Source organism: Hyalella azteca, unplaced genomic scaffold (genome assembly GCF_000764305.2).
Source record: "Hyalella azteca isolate HAZT.00-mixed unplaced genomic scaffold, Hazt_2.0.2 contig5032, whole genome shotgun sequence".
Taxonomy (NCBI): domain Eukaryota; kingdom Metazoa; phylum Arthropoda; class Malacostraca; order Amphipoda; family Hyalellidae; genus Hyalella; species Hyalella azteca.
In genome coordinates, this window is record NW_025935237.1 from 133,295 (window position 1) to 154,951 (window position 21,657).

At 39.1% G+C, this 21,657-nt stretch overlaps 2 protein-coding genes across 2 annotated transcripts; one reads left to right on the forward strand and one right to left on the reverse strand.

Annotated features, from left to right (window-relative positions):
• Positions 1 to 6,735: 6,735 nt before the first annotated feature.
• Positions 6,736 to 7,158, reverse strand: LOC108674933 (alpha carbonic anhydrase 8-like). The gene has a single exon (XM_018162917.1). The coding sequence runs from the start codon at positions 7,156 to 7,158 to the stop codon at positions 6,736 to 6,738; it is 423 nt and encodes a 140-aa protein (XP_018018406.1).
• Positions 7,159 to 7,171: 13 nt separating this feature from the next.
• Positions 7,172 to 21,331, forward strand: LOC125177801. Its single transcript, XM_047880231.1, has 15 exons — positions 7,172 to 7,204; positions 7,735 to 7,908; positions 8,731 to 8,896; positions 9,662 to 9,791; positions 10,564 to 10,759; positions 11,607 to 11,796; positions 12,047 to 12,294; positions 13,675 to 13,815; positions 14,584 to 14,697; positions 15,627 to 15,732; positions 16,363 to 16,526; positions 17,105 to 17,197; positions 17,838 to 17,961; positions 18,545 to 18,721; positions 19,379 to 21,331. The coding sequence occupies exons 1-15, from the start codon at positions 7,172 to 7,174 to the stop codon at positions 19,489 to 19,491; spliced, it is 2,169 nt and encodes a 722-aa protein (XP_047736187.1). The 3' UTR covers positions 19,492 to 21,331.
• The last annotated feature ends 326 nt before the right edge of the window (positions 21,332 to 21,657 follow it).

Here is a 21,657-nt window from a genome sequence, read left to right on the forward strand (position 1 = left end):
TGCATGATTATGTATTACATTGAAATTTCTGTGTTTTAAACAGGCATCTTGAACGCCCCTGTTGATTTGTGCGTTGTGAAGACGCCTCTGGAGACGCCTTTTCTGACGGGCGTCGTGGATGACCCCGTGCCTTGTCACGGGTGCCTCTTCCCGCCGTCCGAAGCATCGGGTCCTCTTGAACAGGTAAGCTGCGTGTGGCTCTTCATTTCTTTGCTTCAGACGGATGTCCCCGACCCGACTGAAACTGATATCTCGTGACAATAACTATTTATCTGAAAGAAACGGCGTTTCATGCTTTGAGGTGTTCAATCGTTGAGCTTCTGAAAAGAACGCACATTTGCCAATATCGCGTGCGCTATCACGCATTGGGTCTTGTGACTATTGGTAGGCCTAATTCTTTTTTTTATAACTAGAATTAAATGCTACCCATGAAGTTTGCTGCCTCGTGCCCCCAATACCAACTCTCTATGGACATGCCGTACTTCTTGGAAAAGATTCAAATCTATGAATAACAAAGTCTATCACGCTATGTCCAGGGCGAATTTTTTTCTCACGCTGAATATCACGCAATGCTGGGGTTTTCTCGCAGTGTCATTGTGCAAAATAATTTTTACGCGTGAATTTGATATGCAGGAATATTCGGGGCTCCATGATATATTAGTTTAGCTTCATATGTTTTTAAAGGTGGAATTTAATAAATTTTGGCATCTAAATTTTTGTCAATCGTGACTCGAAGAATATTTAGTAATCAATCACAAAATCGTCGTATTTGAAAATACAAGTATCTTCCATCTCAACATTGACTTAATGATTTTAGGTAATAAATGAATTAGACGCTAGACCAAAGTTTTATTTCTCCATAGTTGAAGATATGTTTCTAATATTATTGTTGCATGGTTAATTATGGTTCTCATTGAGAGAGAAAGAATGAGCATTGTTACGGAATGTGAGCGGGCGACCGCTGAGGCAGTGACAAGTTGGTCTCTGCGACTCCCAGCTCGTTATCCATTAATTCCAGTCATTGATGAACTCCTAGGCAAACCTGGCTGATGGAATCGATAATAAACCTGTTCAGAGACGTGCTCGCTGCCATTGTACTTCATTAACAGAAAACTAGGGCTCATATGCGTTAAATTTTTTGTATTGCCGCTAATCTTTTTTATTAACGAATTGATTAATCTCTTACGCGTGGAAAGTATCTCAGGCGTTGACTCCGACGGTTTAATTTACCTCTATTATATTTTGCTAACAATGTTGAGTCTCATACGCATGGCAAGTCTCTTAGACGTTGACTGTTTTGGATTACATTATTTAAAATAACAGGAGCTGGTATGGAGCTATTTTAATAAATAGCTTATCTTCTACTGAGCGGTTCTGGAAACTGATTATAATCTCGGAGCGTAATTATGCTTCATCCTAAGTGCTGTCTGTTGCAGACTTGTTCAATAGGATAGTCTTACTTAAAGCCGCGCCTTTGTTACTTCTCCCATTTCAAAAGCTTGTACAAATGATAGCAGCTCTGAAATGTTCTCTATTTAGATTATTTCAAGGGAGACAGGCATGCTTGACATTTTGGCTTCAAAGCCAAACTAGTGATTGCTTAAAATATTATTTTTGGTTGGTCAAAACAATTAAATTCTTTCAAAAAATTGCACCTGATATCTTCAACGGAGCCGGTGTTTTTCATCTGCAAACTTTGATTTCAGTAAATATCAGCCTTTTATATTGGACCTTTCATAAGTCAAGTTTTATCAATAAAAATCATTAGGAATTCATATTAAACGCAAGGAAGTATTACAGATCTCATTTTGTGATAATTACAAAGTTACTGGGCATTAAATTGTTTTATTGTATAAATATGCGACAATGAACTCCGATTCCATGTTTCCATTTTACTCAAGTTAAAAAAGCACGCGCCGTCTCAATAATTACGTCAGGCTGGCAAAGACCGTATTTATTGTCAAAATATTTCCATTAGTTAAGGTAAACACAAGTTATCAATATTGTCTTATTATTGTAGTTACAACCACGACAACAATGATTTAAAGTTACAATTAGCAATAGAACTTATTACTTTCGAAATTACTTCACCGAAATCGAAACGTATTCAATTAAATATACCATTTAATTAGTCATAACAGGTTAATAAGCCGAAAAATTCCACTTGCATTACATTTTTTCCCAGCCGACGTATAGACTACAGAGGGGATGAAAGAGAGAGCGAGAGAGTAAGAGTGGCGTGCGGTGAAAGTTCATAAGAAATTTAACTGCAATAAACTGTATCACTCTTATATGTCATGCTGAAGGATAAATTGTAGTGATTACTCATAATTTCATAATAGTAACAAGATTGAAGGGAGAACGTTTTACTTAACAACACAGCTGCTTGTGCGTTTGTGTTTTTGTCTAATATGCCACAATAATAATAATTATCACTAAAAGAGGAATTAATTTTTCTGTTCCATGCCATCGCTAAATATTCAATTAACTAAAGAGATATCTGTGCACATCTGTTGACATTGTCAACAAGAGTAGCTGTGCTCTGCGTAACATAGCTGTGGTGAGAGCCCTGGCATCTCCATGCTTCTAGGAACTTTGCAGGGTTGCCAGTAGGGCATTTTCCGGACAAATTTCACGATTTGGGCCTTTTTTCAGATGCGTTAGCCAGTAAAAGTTTGTGATGGACTTGAAATTATTATATTTCTCTATGTATAAATAACTGAAGAATTGAATTATCAGCGTGAATTACAAATTTACAAATAAATTTCGAATTGTAGCTTCCGACGGTCGGATGTTGCATGTGTACTTAGCCACGCAACTTTATTTTTTAATGACGTTATACGTACCGGTATAAGAGGCAGTTCGGTGACTAAGTTGACATTAAGTGCATTTTACCTTGTACGTATTTGAGAACTTTTGTATACCACTTGTTTTCTGGTGTCTCATTATAGGTCTGCAAGTTCGGCTCTTCAGATGTGGCTGTTCTGTATACAAAATACAGATCTTTGAATACATTAATTGCAAGTGCTACTTTCAAACTTGCATTCGCGTTTCGGATAGTTACGCAGTGTCAAACTGGCCCACTGCAGCTAGTAATACAAGGATAATGTTCAATTGACATATTTTATTTATTTATTGCAACTGCATGACTTGCGTTATTTGAGTATCAAAGCTTTTGTTTATGATTGAAATGAAAAGGCGCACCAACTCTATAATTTTTGCTGAAATGAATTGGTGTTCGATCTCGACGAATTAATAAATTAACCTCATTAACAACATTGAGGTCGATTTACTATATTACTCTGATTTATCTATTCTGTCTCGTTGAATTTATACTCTCCTATGTTATTAATTTCGATGAATGAATCGTAATATTGAGGTTCCTATTAATCTTTCACTCATAGTCTCAATTATCCTGGCGCGTTCTATTCATTACCAGCATCTTTTTGTTAAATTATATACGTCAGATTTACCGATTCTGTTGTATGACCTGAACTTTTTATCGTCAACCTGTCGTGGCCGAGGCTCGGTGCTGCAGCAACATTTCTGGTGCACTGCTGCTGCAGCAACATTCTTTGTGCACTGCTGCTGCTGCAACATTCTTAGTGCACTGCTGCTGCAGCAACATTTCTGGTGCACTGCTACTGCAGCAACATTCCGGGTGCACTGCTGCTGCAGCAACATTCTTGGTGCACTGCTACTGCAGCAACATTCTTGGTGCACTGCTGCTGCTGCAACATTCTTGGTGCACTGCTACTGCAGCAACATTCTTGGTGCTCTGCTGCTGCAGCAACATTCCTGGTGCACTGCTGCTGCAGCAACATTCTTGCTGCACAGCTGCTGCAGCTACATTTCTGGTGCATTGCTGCTGCTGCAACATTCGTGGTGCACTGCTGCTGCAGCAACATTTTTGGTGCACTGCTGCAGCGCACTAACATCCCAAATGTGTAGCGCCGAAAAGAAGCCCGTCTTTCTGCACCATCTTCGTGCCGAGATGAGGACGATGAGGGCTGCGCGAGTCCGCTTTTGTGCGGCAAGTCCCTCGAGGTGCAACACGTCGCCCTCGCCTCCCTCAGGAGGGAAGACGCGATCTCTTGCAGAGGTTTTGTGTCGGCATTTCGTGGTGCCGCATTGATGGACCAATCAACGCATTGCAATTGAATTACGCTAGCCTATACACAGAGAAATGAATGACTCATTGTCCAAATAGCTGCGCACTGTTGTTCGTGTGTGGGGGGTTACCTGACCCGTTTTGGCCCGACGAAAGAGGGTATCAGTGCTACTATCAGGAAGTGTATCACTATTTATGAAATAAAACCCTCAATTTTTCTGAGCGCACAATACTGCACCGAACATATTCTCTGCGAAAGTCATTCTTGAACATTTTTATTACCTGAAAAGGTTATACTAAAAACGAAAAAAGATTCAATTCGACGATGTGCATGCTGCTTTATTTGCCTTCGATTTTCCGACGTGGGAAGTCACTTTTTAATAAATAAATGTTGAACAGATGTCGCATTATTAATAAAAATAAACATGACGTGATTCATAGTTATATGTTGTGTAAGAATATAATCTCACATATAATCTCACATCGCAAGAACGTTGAACTTCTATGCCATAATAAGAATGAAAACACACTACGCCAAATCATTTACTAAAAAATATAATTCAGTACACACTGCAGTGAGTGACAGAGAGCGCATTTTCTCGTCGACGAAAACGTGAAGTCACGGACGGACGGACAGACAGACGGACGGACATGGCGAGCACACTAGGGCATTTTTTCAATAAATGAGAAAATGCGCTAAAAATGTTCGATTGAAACATCCTCTGCGCAATGTTGCAAAAAACTTACAGTGAACTAAAGCTTAAAAGCTCAGGAGAAAGGAAGTACAATTATATGTGAACCCTTGAGAGCTGGTTGAGGGAGTATTTGGTTTTCTGTCCTGTCGATCAAAACTCTCTTATGTACATACAGCGGCCTAAGTACACGTATAGCGGCTGTGGTACACTTAGCGGCCTAAGTACACTTAGCAAGATGGTTCAGTACGTTGTTTCGCTGCACTTCATGCCATTTAGTAGATCTTTTACTGCTACCAACTAATACGTCACTAAATTAAAACGTGACAATCAGTTACCATTACCAATTTAAACGTCACTCAACTTTCGTAGCTGGTTTGCTCTCCTGCTCAGTGTTGCGTCGTGCCAGTATTTCTTCTATTCAAAGAAAATGTGTCCCTTTGTTTCATTCTAGGTTAATTATGAGAAATTACAACTGGCAACGATTTCTTGATGTTGCTGTACTGTTTCTGCGATGTGATTTGTTTCAGTCATTCATGTAGTTTACGACTTGCGCATGGAGCATTGACATAAGTCAGTTTAAAGCTGATTAGTCACAACTGCTTGTTTTGCTGGCCTTCACGTTGTTGTGTTTAGTTCAGGGTTCACACATTTGCTATGATTCCAATAAAATATTTTTCTGTTGGTTGTACATGAGCGGCTAATTTTTCAGTCATTCACGAAAATTTTCATATAAACAACCTCGTCTTTGTCCTTTATTTCTGTATTACTGTATAAAATGTTTCATGCTAGCCTTTGCTCGCCGTACTGACTAGCAATAATTGTATTTATATGTGCTAACGGTTTGTATTTCTTATCAAGAAAATCATAAAGCTTTGTCTAGTGCTAATAAAAAAACAAGCTTCATTTACTAAGTTTGTGGACGATAATTTAAAAAACTGCATTTCAACTCGGAAGTAGCTTTTGGATTAAAATTCAGCCAAATGCGAAGCAAAGAAAATGTATCAGAATGACCCATAATTTTTTCCAGTGTGCTGGGTTGGCTCATTGTCTTGCCCTCAATAGGCTCGTTAGGGTCGCGGTCATCGTGACAAATTTGCCGCGCGTTTTGCTGCCTTTTTGGCCTCAAGGTGCCAGCTTTGGCCGCGCCGACCGTGAATCCATCGCGCCATGGAAGGCCGACCATGAATCCATCGCGCTATGGAAGGCCGACCATGAATCCATCGCGCCATGGAAGGCCGACCATGAATCCATCGCGTCATGGAAGGCCGACCATGAATCCATCGCGTCATGGAAGGCCGACCATGAATCCACCGCGCCATGGAAGGCCGACCATGAATCCACCGCGCCATGGAAGGCCGACTATGAATCCACCGCGCCATGGAAGGCCGACCATGAATCCATCGCGTCATAGAAGGCCGACCATGAATCCACCGCGCCATGGAAGGCCGACCATGAATCCACCGCGTCATGGAAGGCCGACCATGAATCCACCGCGTCATGGAAGGCCGACCATGAATCCACCGCGCTATGGAAGGCCGACCATGAGTCTACCGTGCCATGAGGCTAATCATCTAGAATCGTTTTTATGCTGCGGTATTGAGAATTATTTGTTGAAAAATGTTCATTGGCTGGTTTAGATTTATTTCATACTCAAGAGGTGAGAATGCATACATTTACTCATTGTCACTCGTTACGTAAAGAAGGCATTAATCTCGGTAATGGTGTTATATTTTATTGCCGAAGTTTTACCGCACTATACTGCTTCCGTACAGCTTCTGATGGTGCACTAAATAATGTCTCTGATGCATAAATTTTGACGGTAAAGTTTAAATAGGCTATAGAATAGAGATCTGCCATGATTTCACAATAACATTTATTTTCTGTACACATTCTTCACACAGGCCTAGAATATAAATTGAGTACCTAGGTCTATTGACCTGCCGCTGGTATGTGGACCGGGTGTGTGATACAAACTCTGCCTGCACTCAGACAAACGAGGGAGTCTTTGTCCAAATGACCATGTGCCTTTATGATCCTGTGTGGGTCATCCTGACCCAGTTCCGGGGTGAGGGGCAGGGAGGGGCGAGGGGCAGGGAGGGGCAAGGGGTAGGGAGGGGTGAGGGCAGGAAGGGGTGAAGGGCAGGGAGGGGCGAGGGGCAGGGAGGGGTGGAGGGCAGGGAGAGACTGAGGGGCAGGGAGGGTCTGAGGGGCAGGGAGGGTCTGAGGGGCAGGGAGGGGTGATGGGCAAGGAGGTGCTGAGAGGCAGGGAGGGTCTGAGGGGTAGTGAGGGGTGAGGAGCAGGGAGGGGTGAGGGGCAGGGAGGGATGAGGGGCAGGGAGGGGTTTGATGCATGGAGGGGCTATATATGAGGCACAGAGGGGCTGAGAGGCAAAGAGGGGCCAGCATTAATCGTAAGTGAGCCCATCAAGGCCTATAGAGAGGCAGAAATATGTGTCGGCCGTATATATGTTTGTACTGTGACGTATATACTTGTATATAATCATTATTATTTATGAACTAAATTCATGTTTCTAGTATTACCATTTTACTTCGTCCTCTTTCTACTCTTTTCGTTTGTAAGATAGTTTGTCACTATAAAGAAAATCTGACAAATTTATCTTTTATGATTTTGAGCAATTGTAGCAGTTCATATAAAAATCATACAATATATAATAATATAATATATCACGCGTGGTGGCATGTAAGTTTACGGTAATTCCCGTGTATTTTAATTATATCGCGGGTGATGGCATGTAAGTTCACGGCAATTCGTGTGTATTTCAACTCACGTGTACCGGGCAGGTTCACGGCAATTCGTGTGTATTTCAACTCACGTGTACCGGGCAGGTTCACGGCAATTCGTGTGTGTTTCAACTCACGTTGTACCGTGGCAATTCGCGTGTATTTCACTTCACGTGCACCGGGCAGGTCCACGTGGTGCACGTGTCAGCGCCTACGTCAGGTCGGGTGCTGGTGATGTTGAGGGGGTCACCGCCGTCTGGGGGGCGGGTAGCCCTGCTGCTGCACTCGTCCCTCCGTCAGGGCGCTGTCTTCACCGTCACCGCTCCTCAGCACACGGCGCTCAAGCCCCCCGTTGTGCTCGTGGGTTATAATGACAGAAAGTACACTTAGCATTACTTATACACGTAGTATTACTTATTTTACTTCTTACTTTACTTTACTCGGAGAAATAAGTGAGGCTTGGTCCTAATAGTGATGTCTTTCTTATCATTAAGTAGATCCTCATGACCTAATTTGGTCTGGTTAAAGGGTGTGTCAGTGCTACATACTCAATATTTTGTTAATAAATTCGTTTAAATTCCTTTATTTTCTGAATGTGCCTGCTTATGGTGCATTTTATTTATGGTTTGATATTGCTTACGTGACTCGTTATCGTGTTTTAATAATGTTAACAACTCACTTATTGATTGTTTGATGTGTTATTTTCTTATTTTATTGACAATTTTATGTATACACGTAACATATTAGTGCTAATTCGACAATATCACGATAATACCTATTATATTCTTATTATTAATATTAACATCAAATTCATAGCCTTATTTATTATATTACCAAAGTAGTCATATTATTATTTATTATATTAACCTACTATTCAAATTCTTATTCATGATATTAAAACTATTTTTCTATTCATATTCCGAATATCAACTTTTTTATTGAAAATATTGAACATACTTAACATAATGTAAGATTTTGTAATAATAATATTTATAATAATATAATATAATCATATTATCATCATCTTAATCATGCAGGTGAGCGGCGCAGACCGCGTACAGGATCTTGATCATACTTAACATAATATAAGTATTTTAAAATAATAATATTACATGATACAATCATATCATTATCATAATATTAATATAATGTAATCATATTATTATCATTGCAATGATCCAGGTGAGCGGTGCAGACCGCGTACAGGGCGCAGGCCCGCACGTAGAGCGCCACCGCCACGCGTTCCCCACGCAGCAACTCATCGCCGCGGCCTACACGCAACTCGGCTTCGTCACCTCGTACACGCGCATGCGTAAAGCTACGCGTGTCATCATACGCCTTGATGCCGGTACGTCACGCTCATAGAAGTTGAGTGGTCAAATTGTCTAAATCCTATACGATACGGCTTGATGCCGTTGGTTCGCGCTCAGAAATGTGTGTGGTCAAATTGTCCAAATCCAAAATGATACGACTTGATGCCGGTGGTTCACGCTCAGAAATATAAAATTTTTCGTTTTCTCCAAATAATGAAACATGTTCATTTAATGAATAAACGAGGACAAACGTAGCACTGATACGACCTTTTGCCGAGTTAAACTGGGTCAAAATGACACACATAAGCGCAATAATTATATTGCCGTTTAGACAAAGTCCAAGTTGGTTCTTTGAGTATGACAGTGCGTGTAGCCGTAGGCTAGACCTAGACCTTCTCGAAACCTAGATGTTAAACCGTTTCATTTTAGTATTTAAATTTTGTTATCATCATGATGTACTAATATTATGATGTCATTTGTACTGATGTAGTTTGATCACGGAATATTATATTGTTTTCGTTACGGCGAAAACATAATTTTTTATTTAGTCATGGAAGACAACAACCTGACTTGAATTAGTAAATTCAACAGCATTAAAAATGATGAATATTGGGTATTATTTTCATTCGGTCTTAGAGAACAGCAACCTGACTTGAATTAGTTAGTAAATTCAACATTATTAATAATTATCAATATTGATTATAATTTTATTCAGTGTCAGAGAACAGCAACCTGACTTGAATTAGTTAATAAATTCAACATTATTAATAATTATCAATATTGATTATAATTTTATTCAGTGTCAGAGAACGGCAACCTGACGCAGAGCTGCGACACGAGCGTCCAGCAGACAAGTCCTGTGGCCTCCTGCTACGTCACCAGACCAGTGCCCCTGGCTGGTTGCTACCACCACACCAACATGTTCCACAGGTACCCAAGCTACCACCACACCAACATGTTCCACAGGTACCCAAGCTACCACCACACACTCAGTATATAATAACTACTGTGTTCACTTACGTCCGAAAAATTATTTCATTTAATAAAACCGTTAAATGAATAAATAAATTAAATAAATTGATTAAATAAATAAATTTCGTTGCGCTTGCTTTTTATTTTGAGACGTTTTCTGATCTCTTTTTATATTCATCAATTCTTGACGATCGGGTTTTTCCTTAATAATTCTCATGTCGCTTCTATTTACAATGAATTTGAAAACAGAAAAGAAGGCACAAAAATTCACCATCTCATTTTCTTCAACACCAATTGTGCCATCTTCTTTGTTTTTAAATTCCTTGTAAATTTGCAATCCAAGCAATCAAGTGATCTTAACGCTTCAATTTATTTCCACTTTTTACTCCAGATGCATTTACATTTTTGATTTTTTTTGTCCATTTCTGACGTTCGTTTCTTTTTAGCTCATTTTCTCATGTATGGAAAAAATGCACTATTGTGCTTGCCATGTCCGTCCGTCCGTCCGTCTGCCTGTCTGTCCGTCTGTCCGTGACCACGTTTTCGTCGACGAGAAAATGCGCTCTCTGTCTCTCACTGCAGTGAGTACTGAATTATATTTCTGTTATATTCTTATTGCAGATTTTATTTAGTTTCATTTAATCGACAATAAGAATTAGACAATTAGTTTCATTTCTTATTGCCGATTTTATTTACTTTCATTTAAACTCTACACGGAATATTTTTTCAGCGGCGTTCACATCATCGCTGTGGACGGAAGTCAGCCCGCGGTGACGGTGGAGGTGGTGGGGGGCGGTGGCGACCCCCACCCCGCGTCGCCCCCCACCAGGAAAGAGAACCTCACCCTGGTGCTGGCCTCCCCCCTCCCCTCCACCACCTGGACCCTCACCACCGCGGGGCTGCGTGGGGCTATCACCGTGGTCCTTGTGAGTCTTTTTAATTCTTTGTATTCATAATATCCTTGGTATTCTTCGTATCCTTATCATCATTAGTATCCTTTGTATCCTTATCATCATTAGTATCCTTTGCATCCTTATCATCATTAGTATTCTTAGTATCCTTAGTATTCTTTGTATCCTTTGTATTCTTTGCATCCTTTGTATTCTTAATATCCTTAGTATTATTAGTAACCTTAGTATTCTTAGTATCCTTAGAATCCTTTGTATTCTTAGCATCCCTAGAATCCATAGTATCCTTTGTATTCTTCGTTCCTTTGAATCCTTAATATCATTAATATCATTAGTATCCTTAAAACCATAAGGTATCCTTAGTAACCTTCGCTGGAGCGCCGCCCCAGGATACCACCTCCCTCAGCCCCGACAGGTCCTCGTATAAACTCAGTTTCATCCGCTTATGGGTTATTTGCATCGCTTAATAAGCACTTTAATTCCTTATTTTTCTCGGTTGTTTAGTGATGTTTTTATATTGTTTGCTTAAGTTCGCTCCTTAGCGCATTTTCTCATTTATGGAAAAAAGGCGCTATTGTGCTCGTCATGTCCGTCTGTCCGTCTGTCTGTCCGTCCATGACTTCACGTTTTCGTCGACTGGAAAATGCGCTACAGCATGCGCTGCAGTGAGTACTGAATTAAATTTTGTATGTCGTTTGCTAATGGCCCTTTTATATCGCATTTTCTTATCTATGGAAAAAAGGCGCTATTTTGCTCGTCATGTCCGTCCGTCTGTCTGTGACCTCAAGTTTTCGTCGACGAGAAAATGCGCTCTCTGTCACTCACTGCAGTGAGTACCGAGTTATATTTTGTGTTTATTTCGCAGGGTCCAGAAGATGCAGAGCTTGTGGAGGAGACCAAAGTTGACGCGGGTGTGGAGGTGGCCGTAGAGCGGCAGCGACTTCCCTCTTCATTTGACCAGCTCTTGATGCACGTCTTGAACAACATCGGCCCCTTCAACTGGTATGCCTCCTCTTCAGCCTCCCGTATACGCCTCACCATCTCGCCTGTTCCCGGTAAGTTAATTAATACTATACAATTAATTCTCTTCATCAAGGTGATATTCGCCATTTTATTTATATATGTTTGCATTTATATGTTTGCAGCAACTTTTTTTTATCAAACATAATATATATAACTCATGCATAATAAAATACTTATTAAAATACTTATTTAAAAAATACTTATTTATAAAACTCTTACATAAAACCCTACAGTAAACATATTCTCGGTTTACAATGAAATTCATGAATGATAACGGAACAGAGCTGGACGAGCTGGTGCAGAAATGGCTGGTGGTGGAGTGTCCACCCCGGCACATGATCGCATCACTACCACGATGGGTGATGGACAAAGTAACAGAGGCATTAGGTGGCCGCCTTGTGATGGCCATGACCGACCATCCTGAGTGCCACAGCAAGAACAACGGCACGCACCTCGTCCTGGACGCCCGTCTCAACGGCTGCGGCTTCTGGAAGCAAATGCGACGCCAGAAAGGCCTTTTTGTTAATGAGGTAATAATGTTTTATTTGTTAATGAGGTAATGTTTTATTCGTTAATGAGGTATTAATGTTTTATTTATTAATGAGGTAATAATGTTTTATTCGTTAATGAGGTATTGATGGTTTATTTGTGAGGTACTAATGTTTTATTCGTTAATGAGGTATTAATGTTTTATTTATTAATGAGGTAATAATGTTTTATTCGTTAATGAGGTATTGATGGTTTATTTGTGAGGTACTAATGTTTTATTCGTTAATGAGGTATTAATGCTGTCTCTTATACACATCTAGATGTGTATANTGATGTTTTATTTGTTAATGAGGTATTGATGTTTTATTTGTTAATGAGGTAATAATGTTTTATTCGTTCATGAGGTATTGACGGTTCTTAGTTAATGAGGTATTGGTGGTTACTTTGTTAATGAGGTATATGCGCCGCCAGAAAGGCCTTTTTGTTAATGAGGTGATGATGTTTTATTTGTTAATGAATAATGAGGTATTGATGGTTGCTTAGTTAATGAGGTATTGACGGTTACTTTGTTAAAGAGGTACAAATTATTTCTTTGTTAGTGAGGTTCGAACAAATACGTAGGCCTTTTTGTTAATGAGGTATTGATGTTTTATTTGTTAATGAGGTATTTATAGTTCCTTTGTTAATGAGGTATTTATAGTTACTTTGTTAATGAGGTATTGATGGTTAGTTTGTTAATGAGATATTTATGGTTAGTTTGTTAAGGAGGTATTGAAGTTTTATTTGTTAATGAAGAATGACGGTTACTTTGTTAATGAGGTATTGATGTTTTCTTTATTAATGAGGCATTTATAGTTATTTTGGTAATGAGTTATTTATGGTTACTTTGTTAATGAGGCATTTATAGTTACTTTGTTAATAAGCTATTTACGATTGCTTTGATAATGATGTATTTATGATTACTTTGTTAATGAGGTACAAATTATTTCATTGCCAATGAGTTGCAAATAGGAAGGCATTTTTATTAATGAGGTGCTGGTATTTAGCGGTAAATGAATTTTTTTTTATGCATGTTGTGGGTTGATTGGATTTTTGGGATATAATTGTATAGATAATGGATAACCAGTCTATAATTGGATACTTATAAAATTATTGGAGGGATAATCCTATCCATTGCAATCAAAATCTTTTAAGCAATAACCTTCAATCAATCAATTGGAATTAGAATCAGACGTATTTTATATTATATTTAACGATCAAGTCTTAGAGACTACGTGTTCAGGACGTTGAGACTTTTCTTGTTTTTAAGACGAGGTACACACACTTTCCTTGTATTTAAGACGAGGTACACACACTTTCCTTGTATATAAGAAGAGGAACACTCACTTTCCTTGTATTTAAGACGAGGAACACATTCACAGGTGACGATGCAGACGGTGTCATCGGTGTACTCAGACGACGATGAGCTGGCGGGCAGCGGCTCAGGAATTGACGAAGGAGACGACGACGAAGATCTTGACCAAGACCAGCGCTTCAGGGTCACCAGCCTCGTCTCTGTCAAGGTATTATTAAGCAGAGAAATGAGTATGGCTTTGTCCTAACAGAGATATCCTTTTTTTCATCTCTGTTAAGGTTTTATAACAATGTTAAGGTTTTAACAATCAGAGAAATAAGCATGACTTTATCCTAATAGAGATATGTTTTTTATAATTGCATTGCGCTTTCTGCAGTTGTGTATAGGTCATCCCGAACTAGTTCGGCCCCGCAAAATGACATGTCATTGATACATGCAGAGAATGTGTCACTATTTAAGCAATATGAAACATAAATTTATTGCTGCATAATTCAACTATTGAATATTATGTTAGTAATTATGCAGATAATGAAAACAAAATTCCAAAGTGACAAGAGAACCGAGCGGCATCGATTATATTATTGCGCTTTCAAAAATCTATAAAATTTTATTAGTTTACACTATAACATAAAATTTTTCTGATATGATGTTAGGAATAAAGATCATTTTAAAGTAAACGTAGCTGACAAGGATGTCATATATATAATGTTTTTCTTTACGGTTACATGAAGTGAGGGATGCTCACTGCTTACACGAGTTATACACGTTGATTTCCATTGTTCATGAATGTCATGTCACAAATAACACTGTAATAGTTTCTAATTTCTACAATATATATCAATAGTAATACAACATATAAAAAATATACAAATAATTGTCGGCGTGTTTCTGCATCTATAATATATTAATAGTAATGAAAAATATAAATATACATATTATTATAAATAATTATGTAATTGTGATCGTGTTTGTGCAGGTTGACTGCCCGGCCCCCGTAGCGCTGCCGGAGAGCACTCTAGTCTCCCTGCCAACCGTCCCGCGCCCCAACGTTACCAAGGGCAACGTCACTCCAACGCCTTCGTCTGTCTCTGTAAGATTCTTTGCATTTATTATAGGGATAAATATTTTACTTTAGATGTAGAAGACACATTGTAGAGATATAAAACTGTCATATATTGAGATGTTTAAATGAATATCACGGGCTGTAAACGTCACCCTAGCGCCTCCGTTATGTCTCTATACGATTGTTTGTATTATTAAAGTCATGAATATCATTGAGAGTAAATGATTTACCATCATCTGCTCAAAATATCCCTATTTCAACTATAAAATCGTAATTTTTTAATTAAAATAAACTATAATTTCTATCGCGATGATGAGAGCCGAACAAGTAACCGCAAGAGTGGCAATTTATCTCAAGTCTTTGAACTGTAAATTTGAATTCAGGTGTAATTTTTTTTAAAATGTGCAAATGACCGCAGATATTTATTATAGATTTAAATAACAATAACTTTTTGACGACCGGACATTTCATGCGGCGTTCTTCATACGAAGTAGAAGTAATTTTTATGATTACGAGAAAGGATAAATTAGACTTATAAACATATATAAATAAATAAGATAAATAGGACGATCTTTATCTGTTGAGGTATATATCACTTGTAGAAGCTGGAGCTTGATTGCATGAAAATAATAATGAGACTTTTATTATTACTTACTATTGAAAGATACTAAATACCAATAGAGTATATTAATTAATACATTTAATTCCATGTCGTGCAGAAGCTCGAGCTTAATTACACGAGAAGTACAATGAGACTTTTATTATTACTCACTGTTAGAATATACTAAATACAATAGAGTACCTATATTAATTAATACACTTAATTCCATCACTTGCAGAAGCTCGAGCTTGATTACAAGAGAAAAACAATGAAACCTTTATTATTATTTTCTATTGGTAGATACTAAATACCAATAGAGTATCTTAATTAATACACCTAATTCCATGACGTTCAGAAGCTGGAGCCCGTGCCGTACGTGCTGAACGTGGAGCGCATTCCTAATGTGGTGGACGCCTCTAGGGTGTGGGTACGCTTCAGGGCCACCGCCTCTGCTGCCTCAGGTGCCTTAGTTTCCTTAGTTCCCTTAGTATTTGTTTGGGACATAGCAGTCCCAGGCCACGATGGATCGCCGCCTCTGATTATCGTTCATCCGCCTCAAATTAATTGTTTTAATTTCTACGCTTAAAAACTTTTCCCGTATTGTACGAATTGCAGTTTTTATAATATAAACCACTTAGTCATATTTTTTACACATGCTGCTACAATATTGCTGCTACATTGCTGCTACAAAATTGGATTTGATGTAGTATTGGATAATTGTGTGCGGCTGAAGATGGAACTACGTGTTACACTCTGCGTGCAAAATTGAACTTGTACACCCGTTCCTGAATTATTAAACCGGATATTTTACATGAAAATTAGTGACCAGACAGTTTTCAAAAATTTTGTATCATATTCCCTTCCTGAAATACTGAAGTTGATATTGGGTTGATAAGGAAGTTGATTCTTTTTTGTATAGAAGTCGACGCCTGTATAAAAATCGCACCTTAATTGCTATATTGTATTTCTATATTATAATGCTATATTATTGCACCTCCTTTGCTATATTATTCTCAAACGTTCGTTCGTATCATCATTCAATGATATTTGACATCTAAAGTTGATATTTGAGTTGATATTTATTTGAGCAGAAATAGAAGCATGGGTACGGCTGGTGCTGGAGCACTGTTGGGTGTCAGGTAAACGTGAACCAGAACGCCCTCAGCTGACGCTCGTACGCAAGTCTTGTAGCGTCAACACCACCGTCACCATGCTGCCTCGACAGTATCATCACTCTTCTTCGTTCACTTTTGGAGTAAGAGCCTTTTTGCTGTTAAACATGAGATTTTAGAATGATTAATCACACTTTGATTACCAGTAAACACAGGGGTGATGACGTTTCTTCTATTTCTTGCTGAGCTGTAATTTTACAATAACTTTGTAATCCCAAACGTTTCAACCTTAATCATATTTTGTGATAGAAGTGCTCAAAGTTGTGAGGATATTCCTTTAAAGGAATATCTTTAATTTTTAAAATATCTTTAATTTTAGGACCTTTAATTTTTCTTACGTGTGTGATATTGTTCAGCTAGCTGTTATTACCTCATTTTCATAATTTTCGAACTTTATAATAGTTTACTCATTATCCATATTCCCGTATTCAAACATCGTTAATAAGTACTTGACTTAAAGCACAATTATAAATTATGTATACTATTTTAGATGGGTATTTATTATTCATATTAAATTATTATTATATATGTAATATTAATATGTTTATTAGTAATTTTATACATGTAATACATTTTTTTATTATTTTCACTTATAGTATATCATATTATCTAAATTACTTGTATATTATTATGTATATTTAATATGAGTTGTGACATGTAGGTAGACGAGCATCAGCAGCAAGTGTTCCTGCACTGCAAGGTGGGCATCTGCTCCACGGACCCTGACCTCGCCAAGGAGTACAACCTGCAACAGGTTCGCTTGAATCATATTATATAAATTATATTTATATATTTTCATTGTATTACTGTACGTGATACTGTACACTGTAATACTGTACGTGAAACTGTACACTGTAATACTGTACATGATACTGTAAACTGTAATACTGTACATGATACTGTAAACTGTAATACTGTACATGATACTGTACACTGTAATACTGTACGTGAAACTGTACACTGTAATACTGTACATGATACTGTAAACTGTAATACTGTACATGATACTGTACACTGTAATACTGTACATGATACTGTACACTGTAATACTGTACATGATACTGTACACTGTAATCCTGTACATGATACTGCATACTGTAATACTGTACACTGTAATATTGTACGTGATACTGTACACTGTAATACTGTACATGATACTGTACACTGTAACGCTGTACACTGTAACACTGTACGGGATACTGTACACTAAAACGCTGTACACTGTAACGCTGTACACTGTAACGCTGTACACTGTAACGCTGTACACTGTAACGCTGTACACTGTAACGCTGTACACTGTAACACTACGTGACACTGTACACTGTAACACTACGTGACACTGTACACTGTAACACTACGTGACACTGTACACTGTAATACTGCACATGTTGCAGTGCCGCGAGCCGAGCCTGTACTGCCACAAGCTCGACGTGCGGCCGATCTTCTTCAGCTTCACCCCGGCGTCGCAGCTCAAGTCGCTCGTGTCGGGCCCTCTGCCCATGCATGAGGACCTTGCAGGTCAGTTTTTGCTATCCTAAGTTGAAATATCGTTGATAAAACGTCGTTTCAACGAAAACAATTTTGTAATCAACAATCATGGATATTATATATATTATTAATATACACTTATCATTACCTCGATAAAGTGCCATGGATGAGGACCACGGAGGCCAGTTTTTTTGCTATCTTACGTTGAAATATAGATAATAAAAAATCGTTTCAACGAAAAGAATTTGTAATCAACAATCATGGATATACTAGATATTATTAAATATTCACTTATCATTACCTCGCCATGGTGCCAAAGATCAGGACCTCGCAGGTCAGTTTTTTGCCATCTGACGTTGAAATATCGTCGATAAAACGTCATTTAAACGAAAACAATTCGTAGTCACCAATAATAGTATTACTATAAATAAATTAATATACACTTGTCATTACCTCGCTAAGGTGCCACGGATGAGGACCTTGAAGGTCAGTTTTTTGTTATCTGACGTTGAAATATCGTTGATAAAATGTCGTTTCAACGAAAACAATTCGTAATCAACAGTCAATGATACTATAAATATTATTAATATACACTTATCATTACCTCGCTAAGGTGCCATGGATGAGGATGGCTCAGCCATTAAGAGCGCAGCAGCGCCGAGCTCCGGCCAGCAGCCGTTGACGGTCATCCAGGGCGTGGCCACGGAGATCGTCATCGGCATCTCCATCTCATCCTTCCTTATTGGCGTGTGTCTTACGGGCGTCCTGTGGCTCATCCACGTGCATACAGGTACTGGGGCTCATCCACGTGCATACAGGTACTGGGATACAGGTACTGTGCTCATCCACGTGCATACAGGTACTGGGGCTCATCCACGTGCATACAGGTACTGGGCTCATCCACGTGCATACAGGTACTGGGGCTCATCCACGTGCATACAGGTACTGGGCTCATCCACGTGCATACAGGTACTGGGGCTCAGCCACGAGCCCCATCCACAGGTAATTAAAGTCATAGCAGACCATTGCGTCAATTAACTTGTTAACGGCACTGATAATCATACTATTGTACGGAATAGAAACTACATAGTCATTTATAACTTACCTTGAGAGTCGTGAGAACTCCAAAAATTATTTTACAAAAAAAAATTTTTTTCGCCAAAAAACCATCAATAAATTATTTCACAAAAAAGCATAAAAATATAACTCAGTACTCAATGCAGTGAGTGACAGAGAGCGCATTTTCTCGTCGACGAAAGCTTGAAGTCACGGACGGACAGACAGACGGACGGACAGACAGACTTACATGGCGAGCACAATAGTGCATTTTTTTCATAAATGAGAAAATGCGCTAAAAATTATTATACCAAAAAACATCAAAAAATTGTTCTAAAAAAAAGCATAAAAATTATTTTATAAGAAAAAGCATCACAAAATTATTTTCCAGACCCGCGTCGGCAACATAGACCTGAGCCGGCGGCGCCCCGCAACTCTGGCTACGACCTCTCAGCAAACTCCGGCTCTACGACTCCGTCCTCACAGGCTCCCATGACTGCATGACGGTTCCCGCGCCGGCTCCAGCTGCTTATGCTTCAGCGAGTCTTGATCCTGCATCATCAACATCAACATCAACAACATCTTCAACAACCGAATCATCAACATTACCATCATCATTCGCCCGAAGACGCGCAGCCTGGAGCCTCTTCAGGAAACTTTATAAATGACGAGTCTTCCATGAATGGGAAATTCAAACGCGAGGCTCAGAAGTTTCATCCCCGGGGAAAGTGGACGGGGAAATGTGGAGGTAAAAACTCTAAAAAGTTCCTCAACAGCAGGAAAAATAATATGAAAGAGATCTTCTGTCGCAAGAAAGGCAGCAAGTTCATGCCCGATGGAACTTTCCGACGTGAAGACCAATTCGAAAATCGATTTGAAGTCAGCACACCTAATGACGTCGTCAGAATTGAGCTGGAGAATGTGACAAAGTTTCACCTCCGCAATCGTGAATATTTTATGCCTAAAGACAGTCACTGCTCAGAGGCGGTCCAAACTGTTGAATCTCACTTCGGAAAAACGGGGGCCAAAAGAGGCCACGAACAAATGGATTTAAACACATCATTCAAGAAAAAGCGTCAGGTCTCGCAGTGCTACACGCCTCCCAGCATCACGGTGTTTAGCATCGCTGATGCCAAGAAAGACCTGAACTTGTGTCCTAAACAGCAGCTTGGCCGCCAGTGCAGTGAAAATCTTAGTTCAAGGCAGACAAAACTGGGATCAGGATCCCTCTCAAGGCATTCCTACCCCTTCGAAGGACAAGATAAGAAACTTGCCATGCCGGAAAGTAATGAAAAGAACAAAATTATAAGAAATACGGGTCAACGCAGTGGAAAGAATATAGGTGCAGAGCTGGATAAGAGTGGACGTGATCTTGCACCGAAACTAAAAGCAAAAATTTCATTAAGTAACGAAATTAAAAGATGTGACACTAATCCAGATGGCAGCTCCTGCACTAATGATTTTTTGGTCGCTAACTTGGGTGGTGGAAATGATAGTGAGAACGAAACTATTGAAATGATGGAACGTAAGCAACCGCATGTGAATGCAAGCGGTCACAGTAAACAAGGAAAAGACAATGCCATGTCTGAACACGAGGCATTATTACCCCCAATAAAAGCTCCCGAAATTAAACTCTCGAGTTCTGATCTCAGTAAAAAGTCTCAAGATTGTGCGGCCCACGGAGGTTCATCGTCTCAGCCATTAATTTGGTCTAGGAGAGGCAAGCTAGATAATGCACCTTGCATTGCTCTAGAATACTAGCATATTCTTTCAAGAATATACATTCTCTAGAATACATTTTGCTGCATTTTTTGAGTCGACGAACACGTGCTGAAAACGTTTGAATTCTAAAAAGTCCCAACTCGAAATATTTTTTTGAATTCTAAAAAATTAAACTTCTTGTCCAACACTTGAATCTTCGTATTTTATGTTTATTGGATTCCGCCCCTAGTGTTGAGAGATCTTCGTGCACTCACAAATTAATATTGTTTTATTAGCGTGAAGAAAACGATACATTTTGTCTCATTTGCTATCTGATTACAAAGATTTTTAAATACACGATTACATAACAAATTATGGTTGCTGCGCTCTGGGTGCTGTTTGAAGTAATTAATTTTGCAGCATAGCGCACGGTATTTATTGAACTTAAAACAAACGTTTTAGAAATTTTGCTACTATCCTTTTCGAATTTATCGAAAATCCTTTTTCTGAGCACATGTAAATTATTTAGGATTTATTTAAAGTTTCCGCGGGGGAGTGTCGTGCGAGTGTTGCAGTCTCAGCTTGCGACGTTTTTAGTTCGTGCCTTCGTATGACGGCCAGGGGCCATACTTTCAAAACTCACTAAGTGAACGTAAGTACTTACGCTCTATTTTCTTGTCTGTGATTGGTGGATTTTGCTTGAAAGGCCGTCAACGATTGGCTGATGAACTTACGATACCTGAAAGTTTTTTTTTTGAAAGTATAGGCCCTGGAGACGTACTATCAATAATACCGGTAGTATTCAGCCAAACACTGACGACTTCTCAACCTAAACCAACCTGTCACTTGCGGGAAAACGACCGCTACGTTTACATAGGCCAATACATGTACCTAGACCGCTACATGTACCTAGGCCGCTGCGTGTACCTAAGCCGCTACGTGTACCTAAGCCGCTACATGTACCTAGGC

What these genes read in the sequence shown, in the direction of transcription:
- LOC108674933 (XM_018162917.1), bottom strand. Translation starts at nt 7,158, where the DNA reads ATGCATCAAACCCCTCCCTGCCCCTCATCCCTCCCTGCCCCTCACCCC.
- LOC125177801 (XM_047880231.1), top strand. Translation starts at nt 7,172, where the DNA reads ATGAGGCACAGAGGGGCTGAGAGGCAAAGAGGG. An exon ending in CTTCTTCGTTCACTTTTGGA is followed by an intron (nt 16,527 to 17,104) that starts GTAAGAGCCTTT and finishes TGTGACATGTAG; the next exon opens with GTAGACGAGCATCAGCAGCA. An exon ending in AGGAGTACAACCTGCAACAG is followed by an intron (nt 17,198 to 17,837) that starts GTTCGCTTGAAT and finishes CACATGTTGCAG; the next exon opens with TGCCGCGAGCCGAGCCTGTA.